The sequence below is a fragment of the Oryctolagus cuniculus genome, chromosome 8 (assembly GCF_964237555.1).
Source record: "Oryctolagus cuniculus chromosome 8, mOryCun1.1, whole genome shotgun sequence".
Taxonomy (NCBI): Eukaryota; Metazoa; Chordata; class Mammalia; order Lagomorpha; family Leporidae; genus Oryctolagus; species Oryctolagus cuniculus.
In genome coordinates, this window is record NC_091439.1 from 82,992,946 (window position 1) to 83,018,687 (window position 25,742).

The window sequence follows — 25,742 nt, forward strand, 5'->3', positions numbered from 1 at the left end:
ATGTATTTTGTTATTTATTTGAAAGGCAGAGATAGAGTGAGAGATGGAGAGAAAGAGAGATCTTACATCCCTGGTTCACTCCCCAAATAGCTACAATGGCTTGAACTGGGCCAATCCAAAGCCAGGAGCCAGGAGCTTCTTCTGGATCTCTCACTTGGGTGCAGGGACCTAAGCATTTGAGCCATCCTCTGCTGCTTTCACAGGCTCTTTAGCGGGAAGCTGGATCAGAAGTGGAACAGCCAGGACTTGAACTGGCACCCTTATGGGATGCTGGTGTTGAACATGGCAGCTTTATCTGCTATACCAATGTACTGGCCCCCAAAACTTCAGTTTTTAAGATGTGCTAGTTCAAATCTGGTTGAAAATTAATAAAAGTTAATAGCATTCCTGTTATCATCAAAGACCATCATAATGGACCATTCTTAGTCTTAAAAAAAATAGCTTACTATTGTTTTTCTTGACTAAAGACATTTTCTGGAAGAAAATGCTTAAGTTAGCTGAACTTGTTGACTATATCAATTCAGGTATTTTTGTTTTAAAATGACTGTGCTCTTTTCTGATTTTTTTGCCTAGGTGTTGTACGAACTTCCCACCAACACGCAATGGTGCTTTGATATTCAGTGGTGTCCCCGAAATCCTGCTGTGTTATCTGCTGCTTCGTTTGATGGGCGTATCAGTGTTTATTCTATCATGGGAGGGAGCACAGATACTTTGAGGCAGAAACAAGTTGATAAGGTAATGGAAGTATTATGATTTTTTATTATAACACCTGAAAAAACTGTGTAGTTATTTTGATCATGATTTACTGATCAATAATACTGATTACTTGGGTAATTAGATTTTAAAAGTTTCTTGGGTATGACTTGAAGAAATGCAACATAATCTGTGTACTTCTCAGATTTTCCCTTTCTGTGTTTTTAGCTTTCATCATCTTTTGGGAATCTGGATCCTTTTGGCACAGGACAGCCCCTTCCTCCATTACAAATTCCACAGCAGACTGCTCAGCACAGTATAGTGCTGCCTCTGAAGAAGCCGCCCAAGTGGATCCGAAGGCCTGTTGGTGCCTCTTTTTCTGTAGGTGGATTTTGTTTTTATGGTCCATAGCACAGAGGATTTTTCATAATGAAGTATTACTGTAGGATGATGCAGAGTAAAGAAGTTTTAGTCTGAGATGTGATATGGAATTCTCAGCATTCAAAATGATTTCTCAGAAAAAGGGTATACTCTTTTTTTTTCTGATTTTGATAATATGTATAGCAAAAAATCTATCTTTTTTCAAAGATTTATTTATTTGAAAGGCAGAGTGACAGAAAAAGAGTGAAAAATCTTCCAATCACTGGTTCATTCCCCAAATGCCCACAACAAATGGGGCTGGGCCAGGCTGAAGCCAAGAGCCAGCAACTCATCCAGGTCTCCTGTGTGGATGTCAGGAACACAAGGTCTTGGCCATCATCTGCTGCCTCCCAGACACATTAGTGGGAAACAGTGGAAACTCTGAGTAGCTGGTATTCAAACCAGGCACTCTAGTATGGGATGCTGGTGTCCCAAGTAGCAGCTTAACTCGCTGTCTGTCTGCCCTGTAAGAATTCTTTACAGGGGCCGGCACTGTGGTATAGTAGGTGAAGCCTCCGCCTATGGCATTAACTTCCTATATGGACACCCATTCAAGTCCTGGCTGCTCTACTTTGATCTACCTCCCTGATAATGGCCTGGGAAAGCAGTAGAAGATGGCCCAAGTGTTTGGGCCCCTGAAACCACGTGGGAAACCTAGAAGAAGCTCCTCACTCCTGACTTTACATTGGCACAGCTCCAGCCATTGCAGCCATTTGGGGAGTGAATCAGCAGATGGAAGACACCCCCCCCCCCCCCCCCGTAACTCTGCCTTTCAAATAAATAAATATTTAAAGAAAAAATTCTCTGATAGATTGCTGTCAAAATGCAAGTGCACTAAAAATATTGTAGAAAATTACCTTCAGGCTATATGTATAAGGTATATATGAAGCATAACATAAATTTCATGGGTCGACCGGCCCCATCTCTACGATATCTCATTATGTATAGGAAAATAAATCCAAAACACCTCTGGTCCCAAGCATTTCAGGTAAGAAATACTCAACCTGTATATTCTAGATATTAATCCATTATCATATGCATGGCTTGCACATATTTTCTTCCATTCTGTAGGCTGCTCTTTCACTCTGTTGATTGTTTCAGCTGTGGTTTGAATATGTCTCCCAAAAGTCATCTGTTGGACACTTATAAGTTTCCAATGCAACAGTGTTAGGAAGTGCGGCCTGATAAGAGGTGGTTAGATTATAAGAGCAGAGGCCGGCGCCGCGGCTCACTAGGCTAATCCTCCGCCTAGCGGCGCCGGCACACCGGGTTCTAGTCCCGGTAGGGGCGCCGGATTCTGTCCCAGTTGCCCCTCTTCCAGGCCAGCCCTCTGCTGTGGCCAGGGAGTGCAGTGGAGGATGGCCCAGGTGCTTGGGCCCTGCACCCCATGGGAGACCAGGAAAAGCACCTGGCTCCTGGCTCCTGCCATCGGATCAGCGCGGTGCGCCGGCCGCAGCGCGCTAGCCGCGGCGGCCATTGGAGGGTGAACCAACGGCAAAAGGAAGACCTTTCTCTCTGTCTCTCTCTCTCTCACTGTCCACTCTGCCTGTCACAAAAAAAAAAAAAAAAAAAAAAAAAAAAAAAAGATTATAAGAGCAGAGCTCATTAGATCATTCAGTTAATGAATGGCTTAGTTATCCCAAAATGGATATGTAGTAAAACCAAATGGCTGAGCAATTGTGAAGCTTAGGGAATAATTGATTGTGGGTTGTGAAAGAGGAAGAATAGTCATTGAAGACTGGGGTCAGGTTGTGGAGCATGGGAGAGTGTCAGCTAATTTCATCCAAATGGGTATGCAATTGATAAATTAAGGTCATGGTTCTTTCCTTGCAGGTTTACAGTAAGCACATGTTTTAATTATACCTCCTTGTGTTTAAAACTGATTTTATTCATTTGTTCTTTCATAGTTTGGAGGCAAACTGGTTACCTTTGAGAATGTCAAAGTGCAGGCTCAGCAGGGGCCTGAGCAGCAGCAGCAGCATCATGTCTTCATCAGTCAGGTTGTAACAGAAAAGGAATTCCTCAGCCGATCAGACCAACTTCAGCAGGTCGTGCAGTCACAAGGATTTATCAGTTACTGCCAGAAAAAGATTGATGCTTCCCAGACTGAGTTTGAGAAAAATGTGTGGTCCTTTTTGAAGGTAAAATTGGTATTTAAAACCATTTTATTTCATTATCTGCAAATTTAACTTTTCCCCTTATTTCTGAACCTATCTTTTTTATTAAAGAAACAACAAGAAAAATATGATTTCAGGAATTCATGATAGAGTTTAAGAAACCATATAAAGAACACACAGCATATCTTATTTCTAGAGTTCTTCCCTCTCTACTTTGAAAAGCCTAATATAAAGTACTTTTAAAGGGTTTTTTTCTTACTTATTTATTTAATTAGAAGGCAGAGAGAAACAGAGATCTCCCATCCACTGGTTCACTCCACAAATGCCTAAACAGACAGGGCTGGGCTAGGCTGAAGTCAGGAGCCTGAAACTCAGTTCAGGTCTGCCGTGTGGATGGCAGAGACCCAACTCCTGCTTTCTCTCAGGGTGTGCAGTAGTGGGAAGCTGGAATCAGTGGAGCCAGGGCTTGAACCCAGGCACTCTAGAATGGCATGCAAGCATCCTAAGCAGCATCTTCACCACTGTTCCAAATGCTCGCCCACAGACCTATTTTAAATTTATAACGTAGAGGTTAATATAATACAGATGCAGACTAATTTTTTTAAAGATTTTATTTATTTATTTGAGAGGTAGAGTTACAGACAGTGAGAAGGAGAGACAGAAAGAGAGGTCTTCCCTTCGTTGGTTCACTCTCCAAATGGCTTCAACGACCAGAGCTGCACCGATCCAAAGCCAGGAGCCAGGTGCTTCTCCTGGTCTCCCATGCAGGTGCAGGGGCCCAAGCACTTGGGCCATCCTCCACTGCTTTCCTAGGCCATAGCAGAGAGCTGGATTGGAAGAGGAGCAGCTGGGACTAGAACTGGCGCCCACATGGGATGCCAGTGGCGCAGGTGGAGGATTAACCCACTGCGCCACAGCGCCAGCCCCAAACACAGACTATTTAAATATCTTTAGTAGATCCAGTTAAAGATAATGGGAAAAGAAGGATGTGGTTAAGTTCTAAAATTGTAGAATGTATTTTTATGTTTTGTAGTTAAGTATTAATTTTGAGCAAGAGTTTTGGGACAGATCATTTCATGTAGTGTGAGCTTTCCATTCTTATAACCTTTGAGCATGAGTTAGTTTGTATTTACAAAAATAGTTCTAAAGTAAGTTTTATTTAATTATAGTAAATTATCAGTGACACTAATTATTAAAAAAATAACAGATTTTTAAAAAACCTGGCCTTTGGATTCATTCTAGTAGTAAATCTTCGAGATGATATGGTAGATTTTAAATATTTTTTACTAATTCTGCTTGGAATTTAGTCATTTCTTATAAAAATAAGGCTTTTAAATTAGGCCTTTGTTTTAAGGCTATGTCTTTTTTTAAAAGGTGAACTTTGAGGATGATTCTCGTGGAAAATACCTTGAACTTCTAGGATACAGAAAAGAAGATCTCGGAAAGAAGGTAAACTCGGGAAGGTTGAATGACTGTGCTTATACAGATATTTAGCTATCAAACTCTTATAAAACTCTAGACAGATTATCTCAAGCTAATCAATAAACATTTAATAAGAATTTGTGTTTGGTTGCCAAAGTTTCAAATACATATTGTTAAATTCAGAATGAAGCATTATACTTGGATTTAGAAGCTGCCAGAACCAGATCAACTCAGACTTGTAAGGAATAATCAAACCTTGAATGTTAAGACACTGTGAGCCGCAAACACTGGAAATAGCACTGAGTTTTAATAACGTGCTCAGTAACCAGCGGCCTTGGGGGAGAGAGGAAAGGAGGCTCAAGTTTGCCACATCTTAAATTATGAAACGATTACCTTTTTTAAAAGAGGAAATGAGATTGCAATTTTGTATTATTCTTCTAGAAAGGGGGCTTAGTATTCTATCATGCTGACATCAATAGCATCAATATCAGTAAAAGCATCTTGACTTTGCAAGCCTTAGAGGCAATATTTTATATTCTCTTAGTGTGTAGCTTGTAATTAGCTTTTGGTGGTTCTTCGGAATTGATTAGCTATCTGTAGCATTGCAGAAAATGTTGTTCATACCTGGTACAGGTTGCATACTCTGCATTCTAGGCACTGATCAGTGCTCCTTTGATGTCAGACAGACCTAGGATGGCATCACAGCCCTGCTACTTAGTAGCTGTGTGTCCTTGCTCACTCTTTTAGAGTTTTTATATTTAACTATTTATTAGCCTAAACTTCATGACACTGTAACTTTTTTAGGTTTGCCAGAGATTAATATGAAAGTTTTGCTGCATGCCTGATAGCAAAAAATGAGGAAATAGAATCTGATTGTCAGAATACTTCTAATAGCAGTTCTTTCCATAGTGAGTACCTGAAGAAATATTTTTAAAAATTAATTATAGTTACTTTATTTAAAGCAAAGTAGAAGAAAACGTGTTCATTTTGAGGTTGGTTTTGTCACTGAGCTTCAGAACAGGATACCTCTGTGCAGTAGAATTCCCTGTGAGCCAAAGTAGAACTATTAAGAAACAGTTCTGCACAGATTCTATTCTTTGCTTTAAACGTACTATCCCTGATGAATTTTGTAGACTTTTGCCCTTGAGAATGGTGTAATAGGTGAACATTAGCTGTATACCCTGAAATAGAATTTTGTTTAGTAGGTGAGTTGTTATTTTTATTTCAGATTGCTTTGGCCTTGAACAAAGTGGATGGAGCTGATGTGGTAAGAAGGCCTTTAAAATTTTGGTTAGGCCATAACAGAAAAAGGAAATGTTATTTAAGAAATTGGTCTGTTTTAGGCTTCATGTGTAAAAATAAGTGCTGATTCTAGGTCTTTTAATAAGTTTCTAATTCTCATCTTAAAACAGCATAAAATGTAATAATGGCAGAGCATTCTTTGCATTGTCATCTTTGAATTTTGTAAAAGAAGAAAATCAGTCAATGACTGCTCAGATACTTATGGTGAAGATTTTTTTTGCCCTTTTTTTTTTTTTTTTTTTTTTTGCTGGGGGAACATTTGCTTTTCCTCTAATGGAATTTCTCAGATTTATTCAATGTTGCTTCTGATGATTAAACTAGCTTTGGATGTTGTTTGATTGGGTCTTTTGTCTTCCTTGTTACTAATCTTTTAATGCTGTGTTCTTCAACTTCCTCTGTGATTGTTTTGTGTACCAAAGGCTCTTAAAGACTCTGATCAAGTAGCACAGAGTGATGGGGAGGAGAGCCCGGCTGCTGAAGAGCAGCTCTTGGGAGAGGTACTTATTTTTTTTTTATACTATATTGAACAAAAATACGCGATATTTGAATATCTTGGTAAAATATCGAAAACTTCCCTGACTACTTCTTGAAAAATTAAGTTGGAGTATATTGCTTTCTTAGAGATGTTTAAGGTAGGAATCTATTTATCTAGGGTAGACCAACAGAAATACCATCTTTGAGCTCTTTAGTTCTCTGATTTGGCTTCTGGATTATATATATGTGTGTATATTTTAATTGTACATATATTAAAATTAACAGTTGATGTAAAATTCACTTAATTTTTAGGTCAGATAGCTATGTCAAACTGAAAAGAGGTTTTATTCAGAAATTCACTTTGCATTGCACATAAAGGTAATTTTTTAAGGCACATAGACACCTAGGTCCCACTTTCCGGAGCATAGTTTTATGAATTAGTCTCAAAGTTAGAATCCAAGAATATTTCACTAAACTAAATTGATTGTCATTTTATTATCAGTGTATCCTTAGCTATAGGTGATACATTTTATAACTAACTAAAAAGAGTCCTTGAACACAGAGTTGTATCATTAAATCTTTTTCCTTTTAATTTTCTAAGTTTTTTTTAACAACTAATAACTAACACTATAATTTACTTTCCTTGCTTCTATTTCTAGTTTATGTTGGAAAATTAATCATCAAGTTTAAGTTTCTTTTCTCATCTCTTGACTTTTTCTTTGTTCTTGGGATATGGGACTGTCCTGCCTGCAATACTTCAATACTTTCTATAATCTTTTACTAAGTTATAAAAGTAATTCATCGTCAATAAATTTAGACTATTACAAGATGACTATAAAACATTTTTCCTTAGAAGTGGATTTACTAGTATTAGTGTAACATGGGAATAGAGGGTCTGACTAAAATATTATTAAAGTATGAATTAATTTGAGAATACCTAGAGAAAATTACAGGGCATGTAAAGAGAGGTACATTTGTGTATAATTAGATTGAATATATGTTATCAAATAGATGATGATTTGAGAATCTACTCATGAATAATAGGTAGTGTATTTAACAAACAGTAATCATTACTGTATACCTTTTTTTAAAAAAATCATCTATTTGGAAGTCAGAGTTACAGAGAGAAGGTGTGATGGAGAGAGAGAGACTTCCATCAGCTGGTTTACTCCTCAGTTGGCTGCAATGGCTGGGGCTGGGCCAGGCTGAGCCAGGAGCCAAGAGTTTCTTCTGAGTCTCCCACTTGGGTAGCAGGATCCCAAAGACTTGGGCTGTCTTCTGCTGCTTTCCCAGGCACATTAGCAGGGAGCTGGATCAGACATGGAGCAGCTGGGACTCAAAGCAGTGCTCCTATGGGAGGGCATCATCGTAGGCTGCACCACAGTGACAGCCCCTTGCTATGTAAATTGAGTATCTGAAAAAATTATGTTTAAGTATCCCTTTGGTTAGCACCATACAGACTTTTTAAAGAGTATGTTTATTTTAGAGGCAGACAGAGTGAGTTCTCAACCACTGTTTTGCACCCCAAATGCTTACATTGGCTGAGGCTGAGCAGATCAAAGCTGGGAGCTGGAAAGTCAACCCTGGTCTTCCATGTGGGAGCTGTCACGTGGTATTTCTGAAGGTGACAGCAGAAAGCTGTCATTGGAATCAGGGCTCAATCTGTTTTGGAACCCAGGCATCCTATCCAGTATGCCAAACACTTGCACCCTTAGAATTTTTTCTGTAATTTTTCTTATTTATTTTCAATTTATTGCAGAGAAACAGAGATCTTAACATTCAGTAGTTCACTCCCAAATGCCTCTAACAGCTAGGGTAGGCCAGGCTGAACCCAGTAGCCAAGAACTCCATCTGTGTGTCTCATGTGGGTGGCAGGGATCCCATTACTTGCACAGTCACCTGCTGCCTCCCAGGCACATCAGCAGGAAGCTGGATCAGAAGCAGTGTAACCAGAACTTGATCCAATCACTGTAATACATAGGAAGTGGATAGCTCAAGTGGCAGCCTAACCAGTGTGGTGAATATCCACCCCAATACAGATTTTCTTTTTTAAAGATTTATTTATTTGTTTGAGAGACAGAGAGGGAGAGACAGAAAGGACTTCCATCTGCTGGTTCACTCCCCAAATGGCTGCAACGAAGCCAGGAGCCAGGAACTTCCTCTGAGTCTCCCACGCAGGTGCAGGGGCCCAAGGACTTGGGCCATCTTCTACTGCTTTCCCTGGCCATAGCACAGAACTGGATCAGAAGAGAAGCAGCCTGGACACAAACTGGAGCCCATATGGGATGCAGGCACAAGTGGAGGCTTAGCCCACTATGCCACAGTGCTGGGCTTCCCTCCACCAATATAGATTTAAAAAAAAAAATTTTTTTTTTTGGACAGACAGAGTGGACAGTGAGAGAGAGAGACTGAGAGAAAGGTCTTCCTTTTCCGTTGGTTCACACACACACACCCACACCGGCCGCTGTGGCTGGTGCACTGCGGCCAGCACACTGCGCTGATCTGAAGCCAGGAGCCAGGTGCTTCTCCTGGTCTCCCATGCGGGTACAGGGCCCAAGCACTTGGGCCATCCTCCACTGCACTCTCAGGCCACAGCAGAGAGCTGGACTGGAAGAGGAGCAACCGGGACAGAATCCCTGCCCCGACTGGGACTAGAACCCAGTGTGCTGGCACCGCAGGCGGAGGATTAGCCTATTAAGCCATGACACCAGCCACCAATATAGATTTTTAAAAATCATTTTTATCCAGGTATCTGAGTATAAAAATTGGCTTTAGGTTTAACAAAGCCTCTGTTTTGGATACTGTTTATAAATAGCTAGCAAGTTCAGCGCTGTTTGCTGAGTCTGACAGTGGTTTTGGGTTCAGCCGGGGAAAGTCGTTTAGCCACTCAGTGCCGCTGAGGACATCCCCAGGATTTTAAGGAGTAAGTCCCTCTGTAACAAGGGTGCTGACCTGCTGTTAAGGGAAGAGTAGGCTGGTGAAATATTACTGCTTTCCACAGAGGAGAGGTATGGAACAGTTAGCTAAGGCAGATGGGGGGTGTTTGAAGAAGTTTTGCGTTGCCTTGAGCCCTGTGTTAAGTGAAGTAACTTTGGAAGCCATTCATTGTACAATTGCCAGAATGAGAGTGATTATATTTATGTGGTGATATTGCGACCATGTTCAGAAAACCTGGGTTTCTGAGTCTGCTTTTCAGGTAGATGCAAGGTTGAAAAACAATAAATGTCAACCTAAGAAAATACTATAATATTTTGTTCATAAATTTTTTCGAAAAGATTATTTATTTATTTATTTGAAAGACAGAGATACAGAAGGAGAAAGGGAGAGATCTTCCATCGCTGGTTTACTCCCCAAATGCCTTTAACAACCAAGTCTGGGCCGGGCCAAAGCCAGGAGCCAGGAGTTTCTTCTGGGTCTCCCACATGGGTGCAGGGGCCCAAGTACGTGGGCCATCTTCTGCTGCTTTCCCAGGTGCATTATCAGGAGCTGGATTGGAAGTAGAGCATCTGGGACGCGAACTGGCACTGCAGATGGAGGCTTCACCTTCTGTGCCACAGCGTCAGCCCTGTCCAGAAGCTTCTTAAAAAACAACCCTGGTTTCATTGCTGGTGGTCTTCCTGAATCCCAGGGCTGCTTGATTTGTTTATTGTGGTTTTTGAAATCCTGACTTGTAGGTAAACCTGGAAAGAGGAGAAGTGAATATGTAGGCTTTTAGCATTCAGTAGCACTGAAAAGAAAGCTCATTTCTAAAACAAACAAGAGGAGGAAGAAAGAGTGGTAGCATACATATCAAAGGTACTTACTACATAATAAATTGTATGCATTTTGGCTACATGTGTAATTTGTAAGTCCATAAATACAGATTTAGTTGTGTTTAAAAAACAAATTTGAAAGATGGTGAATTTTAAAAGTATTTTGTAAATTCCTTAGTGAATATATTCTGGTTAGTATCTCTGACTTATTCCTTAATGTAAATTCTTAATATTATCTTTTGAGTTTTTAAACTCCAAAATGCTTTTGTTTAGTTGCAGAAAGGAAATTAAGGTTATGGGTATTCTGTAATGGCCAACATTAATTAAGCTTTATTAACAGATAATGTAATGCTGTACTGTGCACTAAAATTATCCAATTTCAAAATGCTCCTGACCTTGAATACTAGGTACTTACATTCATATGAATAGGTAACTTAACCACAGAAGACAGATGTTTTAGCTTGTGTTAGAAAAGTTAAAAGAGCTATGGTTTTTTTTTTAATTTTCTTTCTAATCTCTGAGATTTTTTTTCTTTTGAATTTTTAAGCATAGAAGAGAAATGATGTCAGGTTATTTGCCAGCAAAATGCCTACATTTTCTATAGAAAGAAAATATTGAATTTATTTTGAATCAGTCTTGTAGGTAGCTTCAGAAATTTACAGTAAAACTTTTTTGTAAAAAAAATTATTTTATAGCAAAAATATTTTACAGTGATCTGCTGTTTGAAGTGTGACTTATTTCAGAGAATATTACCTCATATAATTGAATTTGAGTATATGACTACGCATAAATCATGATTTTACAGATGAATTTTTCGTAATTCAAACAAAGCAAGCCCTTATAACCAAACCTGGTAAATGGAGTTATTAGGTGTGTAGAAACAGTGCTTTAAAAAATCTAAATAGTATAATCAAAAAGCCACTCATGGTTGAGGTATCCAAGGAAACAAAGATTCTTCAGCTTTAATAATAGTCTTTGAGGTAGCAATAATGCATGCACTTCTGTACAGGGTGACTATGCACACTGAAGTGTGACAGTGCTCCTGCTGACCTTGGACTTTACTATTGTGTTAACGCTTAGGGAGTCAGAGATTTTAGTGGAGACTTAGATCTGACAGTGTTTTCTGAATTAACTTGGCATGTCTTCTACTCAGGCGGTAAATAATCACGTATAAATTTTGTTTTGCCAGTAAATTGTGGCAAACAGTTTCATTCTGGTTAAATTGCTGCCTTTTCCATCTCTCAGCATGTTAAAGAAGAAAAACAAGAATCTGAATTTCTACCCTCAGCTGGAGGAACATTTAATATCTCCATCAGTGGGGGTAAGCACCTGTTGGTTTTTATTTTTTATTGCTTTTGTTAACCATTTGAAAGGCAGCAGCTCCTGAGTTTAAGTTAGAACTTCTTTGTCACAACTAGACTAGGTTATTTTTTTTTTTTAAGATTTATTTATTTATTTGAAAGTCAGAGTTACACAGAGAGGAGAGGCAGAGAGAGAGAGAGAGAGAGAGAGAGAGAGAGAACCATCCGATGGTTCACTCCCCAGTTGGCTGCAATGGCTGAAGCTGTGCTGATCCAAAGCCAGGAGCTAGGAACTTCTTCTGGGCCTCCCAGGTGGGTGCAGGGGCCCAAGGTCTTGGGCCATCTCCTGTTTTCCCAGGCCTTAGCAGAGAGCTGAATCAGAAGTGGAGCAGCCGGGTGTTGAACCGGCGCCTATATGGGATACCATCACTTCAGGCCCGGGCATTAACCCACTGTGCCACAGTGCCCACCCCTAGACTAGGTTTTCATGTTGTATGTGGACTGAGTGTCTTGGGAAGGGAAATGTGCTTGGTTTGAGCAGTCTGCAAAATGTATTGTGTTACATAAGTTATTTCAGTAGATTTCCATGGATCTCATCCATAAATAACAGCTTGTGTTAGAAACTGATTTACCAGTAATTAGCAACTAGCATTATATTTGTGTGTGTAAATTGATAATGTGTACTTTTTAGTTGTTTTGATATTTCCTATTTAACTTCGGTGTTATTTTCTTGTTGCAGATATTGATGGTTTAATTACTCAGGCTTTGCTGACGGGTGATTTTGAAAGTGCTGTTGACCTTTGTTTACATGATAACCGCATGGCTGATGCCATTATATTGGCCATAGCAGGAGGAAAAGAACTTTTGGCTCGAACCCAGACAAAGTACTTTGCCAAATCCCAAAGCAAAATTACTAGGGTATGTTATTTTAAAAATAAACAGTAACATTTATCTCCATGATTATATGAAAATATCATCATACTATAGATTATTGAAATAAAAACAATAAAAGATAAAAAACAAACAAAAACCTCTCCATAATTCCTTGACCCAGAAATAGTTGTTGGAAGTTTGGCACGATTATTCCTGTTTTTGTTGTTTCCATATGTAGTTTTAAAAATTAAAACTATTTTCATATTGTAGAAAATTGCTATAGCTTTATTTGGCATGAAATACTGTGAAGAGTAATTTTAAAACATATGGTTGTTCACCCAGAGTTAATTTTTGTTAATATACTAAAGACTTCTAATTATCTCTTTAACATAGAAAGTTAGTAAATCTTTTCGTACTTCTTTTTGTATATTTATAAAATTTCTTTTTAAGGATTTATTTGAAAGAGTTACAGAGAGAGGTAGAGACACAGAGAGAGGTCTTCCATCCTCTGGTTCACTCCCCAGATGGCCACAACTGCCGGAGCTGAGCCAATCCGAAGCCAGGAGCCAGGAGCTTCTTCCGGGTCTCCCATGCAGTGCAGGGGCCCAAGGACTTGGGCCATCTTCTACTGCTTTCCCAGGCTATAGCAGAGAGCTGGATCAGAAGAGGAGCATCTGGGACTAGAACCGGCACCCATATGGGATGTCGGGGCTTCAGGCCAGGGCTTTAACCCGCTGCACCACAGCGCTGGTCCCTATACATTTTTTAAAACAGGATCAGGATCACACATGTATGTATGTGTGTGGTTTAGCTTATAGGTAGTCTCATTGTAAGCATTTTTCCACATCATTAAAGATTCTTATAAATATTTTTATTGCTCTATAATATTTATGATAGGAATATGTTTTTCTCATACTTTTGGATGTTTACAATATTTTGCTAATTTAAACACCTTTGTTTATGTACTATAAATGCCTTTGTTGTGACTGAAGATTTATACAAATCTCTGAGGCTGTAGTCCTAGGAGAGGAACTTATGGCATAGAAGGCCTAAAAAATTATAACCCTTCTATGTGATATTATTTTTTCACATCATAAAAAAGTAATTTTTGTGTAAACCATTTTCCATCGAAGCTAACTGCAGTGCCCCCAGCATTGGTTGCTGTCAGTCTCCCAGCCTCTTCCCATGTTCTTCTCTCCCTGGTTGGTTGGTTGGTTTGTTTTATTTATTTATTTATTTTGACAGGCAGAGTTAGACAGTGAGAGAGACAGAGAGAAAGGTCTTCCTTTTCCGTTGGTTCACCCCCAAAATGGCTGCCACGGCCGGCACTGTGCTGATCTGAAGCCAGGAGCCAGGTGCTTCCTCCTGGTCTCCCATGGGGTGCAGGGCCCAAGCACTTGGGCCATCCTACACTGCCTTCCCGGGCCACAGCAGAGAGCTGGACTGAAAGAGGAGCAACTGGGACAGAATCCGGCGCCCCAACTGGGACTAGAATCCGGGGTGCCGGCGCTGCAGGTGGAGGATTAGCCAAGTGAGCCTCAGTGCCAGTCTCCCTGGTTTATTTTTCACCACACTGGCTGTTTTTCAGTTTGTTTGTTTGTTTGTTTCTTTCTTTCTTTTTTTTTTTTTTTAAGATTGATTTATTTATTTGAAAGAGCTATGCAGAGAGAGAGATCTTCCATCTGCTGGTTCACTTCCCAATTGGTCACAATGGCCAGAGCTGCGCTGATCCAAAGCCAGGAGCCAGGCATTTCTTCAGGGTCTCCCACGTGGGTGCGGGGACCCAAGGACTTGGACCATCTTCCACTGCTTTCCCAGGCCAGAGAGTTGGATAGGAAGTGGAGCAGCCAGGACTTGAACTGGCACCCATATAGGATGACAGCACAGCAGGCTGTGGCTTTACCAGCTACGCCACAGCACTGGCCCCTGTTTTTCAGTTTCTCACTTGCTCCACATTCCTTTGTCCCTAAGACTTCACACCTAGTGTTCCCAGAGCATGGAATGCCATTGCCATTCCCTACTTTTCCTTCTTTTTTTTTTTTTTTAATGTTGACGTTATATTTTTTGAAAAGAGAGACTGAGATCTCTCATCTGCTGATTCATTCCCCAAGTGCCCACAACTGCTGGGCCTGGCCAGGCTGAAGCCAGGGCCAGGAACTTAATGGATGACAGGGACCCCTGTATTTGAGCTATCACCTGCTGCCTCACAGGATGCTCATTAGCAGGAAGCTGGGATTGGGAGCAGAACCATTACTTGAATGCAGGCACCCATCTATGGAATTTGGGCATCCCAAGCATAGTCGTTTTTTCTTTTTTTAAAAAAGATACATTTATTTGAAAGGTAGAGTTACAGAGAGAGGGAGAAAGAGATCTTCCATTTGCTCATTCACTCTCCACATGGCCACAATGATCTAGGCTGGACCAGGCTGAATCTAGGAGCCTGGAGCTTCATCCGGGTCTCCCACATGGATGGCAGGGGCACAAGGACCTGGGCCATCTTCTGCTGCACTGCCAGGTGCATTAGCAGGGAGCTTGATCAGAAGTGGAGTAGGTGGGACTCAAAGCAGTGCTCACATGGGATGCCAGTGTTGCTGCCAGCAGCTTAACCCACTGTGCCGCAACGCCGTGCCCCCAAGCAGTCTTAATCCTTGTGCCAGACACCCCAGTTTTTCCTTCTTGGTGAAGTTAATTCCTGTTTGTCCTTCACATCACATCTCAGAATTCTGCATGCCTAGGCAGTTTTTCCTGGTTTATCAGAGCAGGTCCCGTCTGATAGTTCTGATAGCAGCCTATACTTAGCCTCTTCATATTTTACAGACACATTAGTATAGTTTTGTGTTTTGTTTAGAGGAAATGTGTCATCTATTAAGTCATTTAGTTGGTTCAAGACTGTGCTTCACTTCGCTGCAGCTTTATTTGTCATGAAATGCTGTAAAGAGCAATTTCGAAAGGTACGGTTGTTTAGCCAGAGTTACTTTTTGTTGATACACTAAGGACTTCTAATTCTCTCTTTGTTTTTCTTTCTCAAGCTCATCACTGCAGTAGTGATGAAGAACTGGAAAGAGATTGTAGAGTCTTGTGACCTTAAAAACTGGAGAGAGGCTTTAGCTGCCGTATTGACTTATGCTAAACCAGATGAATTTTCAGCCCTTTGTGGTAAATGAGCTTTATATTTCCTTTACATATGTGACATGGTATGTTATAATAAAATTAAAAACAAGTTTTGTTAGAAATTTTTGTAAATCATGCATCATAATAAGAAAATTTAAAAATCTGCATCAACATCTGTAACAAATAAGAAAAATAAGTTATTTAAATGTTTTTCTCAGAATTATAAGTACAGCAGTTTTCCTAACATACTCATTATTTTTATTTTTTAGATATGTATTTATTTATGTGAAAGGTAGAGAGTTACAGAGACGGGGAGAGATGGAGACAGAGCTTCCAGCAGCTGGTTCACTCCCCAGATGGCTGCAACCGTCAGGGCTGTGCCAGGCCAAATATAGGAACCAGGAGCTTCTTCTGGGTCTCCCACGTGGGTGACAGGAACCTAAGCAGTTGGATCATTTGCTGCTGCCTTCCCCAGGCCATTAGCAGGGAGCTGGATCAGAAGTGGAGCAATCAGGACTCCAACCACTGCCCATATGGGATGCCAGCACTAGAGTCAGCAGCTTAACCAACTGTGCCACAGTATCAGCCCCGTAGGTGGCAGCTTTACCTGCTGTACTAAAATGCCAGTTCCCAGTCATTATTTTTAAAATGTTTTTTAGTGATTTTGATTTCAGACAGATCAGAGTTGGAGTCTTGCCTCTGCCTCTTTAGTTATTGTGTGACCTAGGAAAAAATACTTTCTAAGCCTCAGTTTGTTCATCCATAAAATTGCACATAAGCAGCCCCCACTTAATAAATGTCAGCTATATTCAGTGAAGAATTATAACACTTTTTTAAGATTTTTTTTTTTATTTCTTGGAAAGGTAGAGTGACAGAGAGAGAGGGAGGGACAGTGTGAGAGATCTTCCGTCTACTGGTTCACTCCCTACATAGCCAGAGTGGCTGGGCCTGTGCCATGCTGAACCCAGGAGTCTGGAGCTTCTTCTGGGTCTCCCATGTGGGTGCCAGGGCCCTAACACTTGGGTCATCTTCTGTACTTCCCTAGGTACATTAGCAGGGAGCTGGATTGGAAGTGGAGTAGCCAGGACGTGAACCGGTGCCACTGGTGCTGCCAGCAGCAGCTTTACCTGCTGTGTCCCAATGCTAGTCCCAAGAATTACATTTGAGTAGGAATGACTGTTATGGGCTATGTGTAACCTTGTGGCAATGGAATAAATATTTTTAAGGAAAGCTTTTGTTAGTACAGTAAAAAAAAAAAAAAAAAAAACTTGCTACCTTGAAGGTTTATGAGGATATGAAAACTGTAAGCTATTAACCGTGTTTTCATAAATTGAAGTAGACCTAGCTGGCATTGCGAAGTCTATTCCAAATGTGCCATTAGGATTTTTCTGTTGAAATATTGTCCCCATTTAGTTTCTTTCCTAATTAATAGAGTTAAGTTCTTCAGCTTTAGAATCTTGTGAAATCATTTATCACATACAGTTTGTCACCCACATCCATTCATTTAACACATAAATACTCATAGAGCATTTAGAGTGATTTTCTCTTTAATATTCATTGGTTGTGAAGTTTAATTCAAACTTTTTAAAATATTGGGCTACTCATTACCTCGTATGCAGATTGCCTTGTGTGAAATCTTACTTTGTTTTTCTTTTGATTTATAGATCTTTTGGGAACCAGGCTTGAGAGGGAAGGAGATAGCCTCCTGCAGACTCAGGCATGTCTCTGCTATATTTGTGCTGGGAATGTAGAGAAACTAGTTGCGTGTTGGACTAAAGCTCAAGATGGAAGCAACCCCCTGTCCCTTCAGGTTAGTGTCTTTGAAACAAAAGTGCTCACATTACCCTTCGGCCTTCGGATGATCACATTACATTGTAGAAACGTATTTATAACTGTCTGAAGAAGCAAAATTTGTGATGGTATAGAATGGAGTAACAGTTGTTTGTAAAAACAGGGTTGTGATGGCAGTTTGTTAGGAAAAGTAGGTGTCAAGGGCTCTGAAAACAGCCCCAGTGTGCTTACTTCTTTTTCCTGATGCTGCTGTCCTGCCTTCAGTAGCCCTCCTGCCTTGGGCAGAGAAAAAAGTTAAGGAATGGAATGCAACCCCAGTATCAAGAGAGAATCTTCATAGTTAAGAGACAGATGAAAGTAAAATGTAAATGGAATCCCATCTCACACCAATACACAAGCAAAAGAGGAAGTAAAACTGAAACTGTTCTCTGAGACCAAGTAACTTTATGTTAAAAATTTTCCCCCAAGCATGTCATCAGCCAGCTTACTATGTTTCTATATAACTTCAGTAGGATCATTGCAAAATTAAAAGTCAGTTTGGAAAATAAAATTTTCCTTCTAAGTGTTTCTGAGAGCAAAACACTTGTTTCACATTGCCAGGCTTGTGTGTTTAGAAGGGTAGGCAGAGAAGACAGTCTTAGGCATTCTATTTGAAATGTAGCTTGCCACGTTAAAAGAGTTGACATTGAAGGGCAAGATGAAAAACCTTGAGGGTCATGTGCCTTGTCTGTGGGCCACCTTATAGTAGTGTGGTTTTTGTTGGGTGGATGGTATGATGCTGTCACTCACAGTTCCTCCTCTACTTGGTAGAGCATAGTTTCAACTTTCAGATACCTGCCTGTAACTTTCACTTTGCATATTTGCCTGTTTTACGTTGCTAGGCAAATATTTGAATGTTTAGAGGAAAGTGGTAACCTAGGCCTTATTCGTAAAAGACTACCTTCCTCCTCAACTTTTTCAGTTCCCTAAATAGTGGCCAGCTATTCCGTACTTTTCAAAGAGGGATGATAATAGGTGGTGTACTTTTAGTAGACTTTGAAATTCTTAGTAACTCTTGATCTTTTCCTGCTTCCTTTTTACACATAACCTTGGCATCTTTGTTCATATCCCTCTCACTTTCCCTTCTTTTTCTCATCAAGGATCTAATTGAGAAAGTTGTCATCCTGCGAAAAGCTGTGCAGCTCACCCAGGCCCTGGACACTAATACTGTGGGGGTTCTCCTGGCTGAGAAGATGAGTCAGTATGCCAGCTTGCTGGCAGCGCAGGGCAGCATTGCTGCAGCATTGGCTTTTCTTCCTGACAACACCAACCAGGTAATTAGAACTGACAATTTGTTGTCTTTAATATGTAAGGTGAGTCCAGAGGATAGCACTTGATGGTAGCCTATGAGTGGATGGAGTGTTCTGGAAGAGTTGAATTTCTAACACTCAACGGTGGGTAGATGTTATTGACATTTCTTTAAGGATCATTTTAAGTATACCTAATCTGTTCAGATATGATGCTCTTGTTGTATGATAGATTGCTTTGTATTGAGGGACTATGTAGGAGTTTAGGGAAAAGAATGGGGGGAAAAAAGATTCTTCTAAATCAAAATGCTGATTCTTCATATAAAGTTCTTTTTAGGAATATTTTATGTTGGAAAGCTATAAATGTTAATACTTAATGAAGCAAATGGGGGCCCAGCACAGTGGCTTAGCAGGTTGAGCCGCCACCTACAGTGCCGACATCACATATGGACGCTGGTTCCAGTCCCGGCTGTTCCACTTCCAAGCCAGCTCCCTGCTAATGTGCCTGGGAAAGCAGCAGAAGATGGCGCAGATACTTGGGAGCCTGCACTCATGTGGGGTACCCAAAGAAGCTCCTGGCTTCTGGCTTCAGACCAGTCCAGCTCCACCATTGCAACCATCTGGGGAGGGATCCAGCAGATGGAAGATCCCTGCCACCCTGTAACTCTGCCTTTCAATAAATTAATAGTTTTTTTTTTTTAAATGAAGCAAATGGGATTGCTAAAATTTCTAACTTCCAACATATTAATATAATACAGATATTAGCAAGAAAATCCATTCTGTATACTACTTTAACCTGCTTTAATTTTTATTTATTTATGTATTTATCTGAAAGGCAGACAGAGATGGACAGAGACAGAGCTCCCATCTACTGGTTCATTTCCCAACATCAACCATAGCCAGGGCTGGGCCACCCTTAAGTTAGGAACCTAAAATTCAGGGTAGGTCTCCCGTATGGATAGCAGGGACCCAGTAGCTTGAGCCATTACCTGCTGTCAACCAGGACGTGCACTAACAGGAACCTGGAATTATGAATAGAGCTGGGACTCAAATCCAAGCATTCCATTATGAGATGTAGGCATCCTATGTGGTGTTGGCATATTCTGTGTACTCGAATGCTGACACCAAGTATCTTCACCACTGTGCCAATTACCTGCACCCATTTAATCTGATGCTGTTTATGTGTGTATATATTTATATATAATATATATTTATATGTATTTATTTATGTGTGTATATATTTATATAAAAGTATTCTATATATAATATATAAAAGTATTCTATATATATGTAAATAAAGTAATCAGGGCAGATGGAACTGCTTTACATTCCTAATTTATTGTCCTTATTTGATGTACAGTAAAACTCAGTGTTTTCCATAATATTTGGTTTTATTATTTTTTAAAGATTTATTTATTTATTTATTTGAAAGGCGGAGTTGTAGAGAGAAAGTAAGAGACAGAGATCTTCCATCCACTGGTTCACTCCCCAGATGGCTGCAATGGCCAGGACTGTGCCAGGCCAAAGCCAGGAGCTTCTTTTGGGTCTCCTGCATAGGTGACAGGAGCCCAAATACTTGGGCTATCTTTTGCTGCTTTTCCCAGGCATTAGCAGAGAGCTGGATCAAAAGTGGAGCAGCTGGGACACAAACCAGTGCCCATACAGGATGCTAGTGTCAAAGGTCATGGCTTTACCTGCTACACCACAACGCCAGTATCCATAATGTTTGTTTCAATTAAGTAAGTGATTGGGTGTAGAGTGCTGAACAAGATTGCCAAGATCCTTATCCACAGGAGCTTCCAAATGCAATATGGCTGTAGACAAGTATCATAATGCTCTGATAGATGTAGTGGTGCTATGAAAACACAAAATAGGAGTACCTGAACCAATAATGGAACATGAATTGGGGGAGGGGACTGAAGAAACTTTCCTGTAAGGTAGATATTTATATCTGCATTTTAATGTCTCATGGATCTTGATTTTGAACCTTGCAGATATTTTGTTGTCTCTGTACTTTTTATTATTACTATTATTTAAAGATTTATCCATTTGTTTGAAGGAGTTACAGAGAGAGAGGGAGAGACAGAGAGAGCGGTATCTTCCATCTGCTGGCTCACTCCCAAATGGCCACCGTAGCCAGTACTGGGCAAGGCTGAAGCCAGGAGCCAAGAGCTTCATCCAGGTCTCCCACAAAGGTGCACTTGAGCCATCCTCTGCTGCTTTCCTAGGTGCATTAGCAGGGAGCTGGATTGGAGCAGTCAGGACAGGAATTAGCACCCGTATGGGATGTTGATTTCACAGGTGGCAGTTTAACCCACTGCACCACAACACCAGCCCCCTGTACTTTGTATTAACTTTATTCTGGTCTTGATGGATTTCTTTTAGTTCTTTTCAGTATTTTGTCTGTTATAGGGAATTATCAGTAAGTTTCAGGGAGTAAAATTACACACTTGTATATGCTGCAGGACTCTATAGGTGAGTCTGTCTAATTGGTTTTGTAGATATTTAATGCTAGGATCCAGTTCATATCTTCCTGTTATTGTTAATGAGAGTATTAGATACAGGAGCATAGCCTTTTTTTTTTTTTAAGGTTTTATTTTGTTTATTTGAAAGGCAGAGTTATAGAGGTCGAGAGGGAAATATATAGAGATCTTTCATCTGCTGGTTCACTCCCCAAATGAATGCAGCTGCTGTGGCTGGGCCGGGCTGACACCAACAACCAGGAGCTTCTTCCCTGTCTCCCATGTGGATGGCAGGGGCTCAAGGGCCTAGGCCATCTTCTGCTGCTTTCCCAGGCACATTAGCAGGAAACTGGATTGGAAGTGGAGCAGTTGGTACTCAAACTGGCACCCAAATGGGATGCTGGGATCACAGGTGGCAGCATAACCCATTATACCACAACACCAGCCCAAAGAGCATAGTCTTTTTCTTATGGCAGCTTTCTCACAAGTGTTTTTTGTTTGTTTGTTTGTTTGTTTGTTTTTAAGATTTATTTATTTGAAAGAGTTACACAGAAAGAGAAGTAGAGACAGAGGGAGAGAAGTCTTCCATCTGCTGGTTTACTCCCCAATTGGCTGCAATGGGTGGAGCTGTACTGATCCGAAGCCAGGAGCCAGGTGCTTCTTCTGGGTCTCCCATGCACACGCAGGGGCCCAAGGACTTAGGCCATCTTCTACTGCTTTCCAAGGCCATAGCAGAAAGCTGCATTGCACATGGAGCAGCCAGGACTTGAACTGGTGCCCCTATGGGATACTGGTACTGCAGGCAGTGGCTTTACCCACTACACCACAGTGCCGGCTGCTCTCACAAGTCTTATGACTGTTTACTTATTGAAGTTTTATTGTTAAATAGAAATATGACACTTTTTAAGACTAACATAATTGAAGACCTTTAGATCATTTAGCCTTAAGATTAAACTGTTAATTTTCCAGTACCATGTGCAAGTGTATTTCTTAAAGTTTTTTGGAAAAGAGAATTAAAACTTTGCTTTGCTACAAAAAAGAGTTTGAAGTTGGTACTCAAAAGAAATCTTAAAATGCTATGGAAAATATGTATATTGATAAAAATCTGCAGGTTGTCAACATTTTTTTGCACCAATGAACTTTTTCTTTTTTTTATTTGACAGGTAGAGTTATAGACAGTGAGAGAGAGACAGAGAGAAAGATCACCCTTCCGTTGGTTCACTCCCCTAATGGCCACTACAGCCAGCGCTGCGCCAGTCTGAAGCCAGGAGCCAGGAGCCAGGTGCTTCCTCCTGGTCTCCCGTGTGGGTGCAGGGCCCCAAGCACTTGGGCCATCCTCCACTGCACTCCCAGGCCACAGCAAAGAGCTGGACTGGAAGAGGGGCACCCGGGACTAGTACCCGGTGCCCCAAGCGGGACTGGAACCTGGGGTGCCAGCGCCGTAGGCGGAGGATTAGCCAAATGACGGCGCCGGCCACCAATGAACTTTTAATTCTGTTTTCCATGAACTTCATAAAGTGCCCTTGTATAATCATCTACAGTTTTTATTTGACAGGCAGAGTTAGAGAGAGAGAGAGAGAGAGAGAGAGAAAGGTCTTCCTTCCATTGGTTCACTCCTCTAATGGCCACTACGGCCGGCACTGCGCCAATCCAAAGCCAGGAGCCAGGTGCTTCCTCCTGGTCTCCCATGCGGGTGCAGGGGCCAAGCACTTGGGCCATCCTCCACTGCCTTCCTGTGCCACAGTAGAGAGCTCGACTGGAAGAGGAGCAACTGGGACTAGAACCTGGTGCCCATATGGGGTGCCGGTGCTGCAGGTAGAGGATTAACCAAGTGAGCCATGGTGCCGGCCCCTCATCTACAGTTTTTACATATTATTCTTAATAGGATTTTTTGGACTTTAAAGGACATGCTTTATGCATAAAAGCATAAATTCTGTGTTACTTCTTCCTATTTATCTCAGTAGACCTTGCATTTTTTTGGAGAGTATGTCGCAAGACTGTGATACCATTTATATAAAATTCTCCCCTATCTTTTTTTTTTTTTTGACAGGCAGAGTGGACAGTGAGAGAGACAGACAGACAGAGAGAAAGGTCTTCCTTTGCCGTTGGTTCACCCTCCAGTGGCCACTGTGGCCTGTGTGCTGCGGCCAGCGCACCGCGCTGATCCAATGGCAGGAGCCAGGTACTTATCCTGGTCTCCCATGGGGTGCAGGGCCCAAGGACTTGGGCCATCCTCCACTGCACTCCCTGGCCACAGCAGAGAGCTGGCCTGGAAGAGGGGCAACCGGGACAGAATCCGGCTCCCCGACCGGGACTAGAACCCGTTGTGCCGGCACTGCAAGGCAGAGGATTAGCCTAGTGGGCCGCGGCGCCGGCTTAAAATTCTCCCCTATAAAAAACAATAAACATATGTAAAAAGTTTAAATGGCCTGTTTAAACCTTTCACAAATTTATAGAAATATATGATTTTTTAAAGATTATTAAATTATTACTGAAAAATTTAATTAACATGTTGCTTTTTGTTATTTGTTAATATCTATAACATGCATGTGATCAACAAATACTTTTGTAAATCTGTGTCATTGTAAATCTGTATGAGCTATAGATGTGAATCTATCAATTTGTTTTAAAAATTTCTTTTAAATTTCATATTTTTGAGATTTATTTATTTTTTTGAAAAGTAGAGTTAGAGAGGGAGGAACAGAGTCAGACAGAGGTCTTCCATCCACTGGTTCACTCCCCAGATAGCTACAACAGCTAGAGCTGGGCTGATCCAAAGTCAGGAGCTAGGAGCTTCTTCTGGGTCTCCCACGTGGGTAATGGGGCCCCAGGACTTGGGCCATCTTCTGCTTCTTTCCTAGGTGCATTAGCAGGAAGCTGGATCGGAAGTGGAGCAGTCAGGACTTGAACTAGTGCCCATATGGGATGCTGGCATTGCAGGCAGTGGTTTTACCCACTACACCACAGCGCCATCCCCTAAATTTCATTGTTCTTAGATGACTGTTTTCATCCAGCATTACAGCAGTTGATTTTCCTTGGGAGTCTGTTTTATTTGTATATTTTTAGTTAGTTTTGTAATTTGTGAGCATTAACCACAAGAAAACTTAAGAAGAGTTGTGGTGACAAGGGAAAAGTCATAATAACATGATGAGAGCCTAGTTCAAATTCCTGCCTCAGTTAAATTACAAGTTACACTATAGGTCATTGAATTCTAGTACCATTCGTGAATATTAGAAATAATGATGTCAGATCCTCAAGTGTCAAGGTCTATAGTATAATACACAACATGTATACAAAAGGGAGTCTCTTGAATGATCCATATTACTTTAAGAAAATGAATATGCTGTCATAAGTTGGATGAATTCTAATAATTTGCCTTGTTTTCTTCATTGTTTCTTCCAGCCAAATATTGTGCAGCTTCGTGACAGACTTTGTAGAGCACAAGGAGAGCCTGTACCAGGACAAGAATCGGCTAAAGTTCCTTATGAGAGGCAGCCGCTGCCCAAGGGCAGGCCTGGGCCACTTGCTGGCCACCCCCAGATGCCGAGAGTTCAAACTCAACAATATTATCCCCATGTGAGTGGAAGCATTTGTGTGTTTCTATTCAAATTGATAATTTTAGTTTGTTGGGCAAGACAGTTCTGATATGGTAAAGATAGACAACATCGTAAAAGTTTCTGGACTCTTGAAAGTAGCGTTTATGATCTATTTTTCAGTATGATCCCATTAACCTGGTCAAACAGATTATAGTGTAGCTGTAAATTAGTTTTAAACTCTACAGGGAGGTTTTTTTTTTTCTTTACATGTATTCTCTTTCTTTCAATTTTAAGATTTATCTATTTGAATAATGTCTGAGAGTAACAAAATAGTATTCTGAGAGTGACGGAAAAGGAGAGAAAGAGATCTTCCATCACTGGTTCACTTCCCAAATGTCCACAACAGCCAGATCTGGGCCAGGTTGAAGCCAAAAGGTTTCCATCCCTGTCTCCCACATGGGTGGCAGGGGCCCAAATATTGGCGCCATCTTCCACTGCCTTCCCAGGAGCATTAGCAGAGAGCTAGATCAGAAGTTAAGCAGCCAGGATTTAAACCAGCACTGGTTTAACCCACTGCACCACAATGCCAACCCTTGTACATCTCTTCTTGAGATTTCTATTTGATTCATCCTACAACCTGAAATAGAGTAGTAGGAATAATCTTATTAGTGATTTGGTTAATTTTGTATGTATTTTTAGAAAAGTCTTTTTTGAGCAATTTTTTTTAACTTGACAGGTAGAGTTAGACAGCGAGAGAGAGAGAGACAGAGAGAGAGAGAGAAAGGTCTTCCTTCCTTTGGTTCACCCCCCCCCCCCCAAATGGCCGCCACAGCCGGTGCACTGCGCCAATCCAAAGCCAGGAGCCAGGTGCTTCCTCCTGGTCTCCCATGTGGGTACAGGGCCCAAGGACTTGGGCCATCCTCCACTGCCTTCCCGGGCCACAGCAGAGAGCTGGACCGGAAGAGGAACAACCGGGACTAGAACCTGGTGACCATATGGGATGCCGGCGCCGCAGGCAGAGGATTAACCCAATAAACCATGGCGCCGGCCCGCGAGCAGTTTTTTTTTTATCATTAGTATGGGTTTGCTGTGTTGCCTGTATCTGCACAATAAAGAATATCCAGAATACAAATATTTTTGGACAACTTGGATATTAGAAAAGAGTGAATGACCAAAGGAAGGTTTATGAAGTTATAGGTTAT

At 41.0% G+C, this 25,742-nt stretch overlaps 1 protein-coding gene across 46 annotated transcripts in view; it reads left to right on the forward strand.

The window, feature by feature from the left end:
* Positions 1 to 25,742, forward strand: part of SEC31A (SEC31 homolog A, COPII coat complex component) — an 89,831-nt gene that overhangs the window by 32,659 nt on the left and 31,430 nt on the right. For 16 of the 46 annotated variants that reach the window (XM_008267663.4, XM_008267665.4, XM_008267667.4 and 13 more), the window contains exons 9-20: positions 574 to 735; positions 922 to 1,074; positions 3,021 to 3,254; positions 4,605 to 4,679; positions 5,881 to 5,919; positions 6,374 to 6,451; positions 11,426 to 11,501; positions 12,221 to 12,399; positions 15,384 to 15,510; positions 17,130 to 17,275; positions 18,396 to 18,569; positions 24,407 to 24,580. In XM_008267663.4, the coding sequence (XP_008265885.2) occupies positions 574 to 735; positions 922 to 1,074; positions 3,021 to 3,254; positions 4,605 to 4,679; positions 5,881 to 5,919; positions 6,374 to 6,451; positions 11,426 to 11,501; positions 12,221 to 12,399; positions 15,384 to 15,510; positions 17,130 to 17,275; positions 18,396 to 18,569; positions 24,407 to 24,580 (1,617 nt within the window). The remainder of the gene's footprint in view (positions 1 to 573; positions 736 to 921; positions 1,075 to 3,020; positions 3,255 to 4,604; positions 4,680 to 5,880; positions 5,920 to 6,373; positions 6,452 to 11,425; positions 11,502 to 12,220; positions 12,400 to 15,383; positions 15,511 to 17,129; positions 17,276 to 18,395; positions 18,570 to 24,406; positions 24,581 to 25,742) is intronic. The other 30 variants (XM_008267670.4, XM_051819616.2, XM_051819622.2 and 27 more) reach the window with 3 other exon arrangements.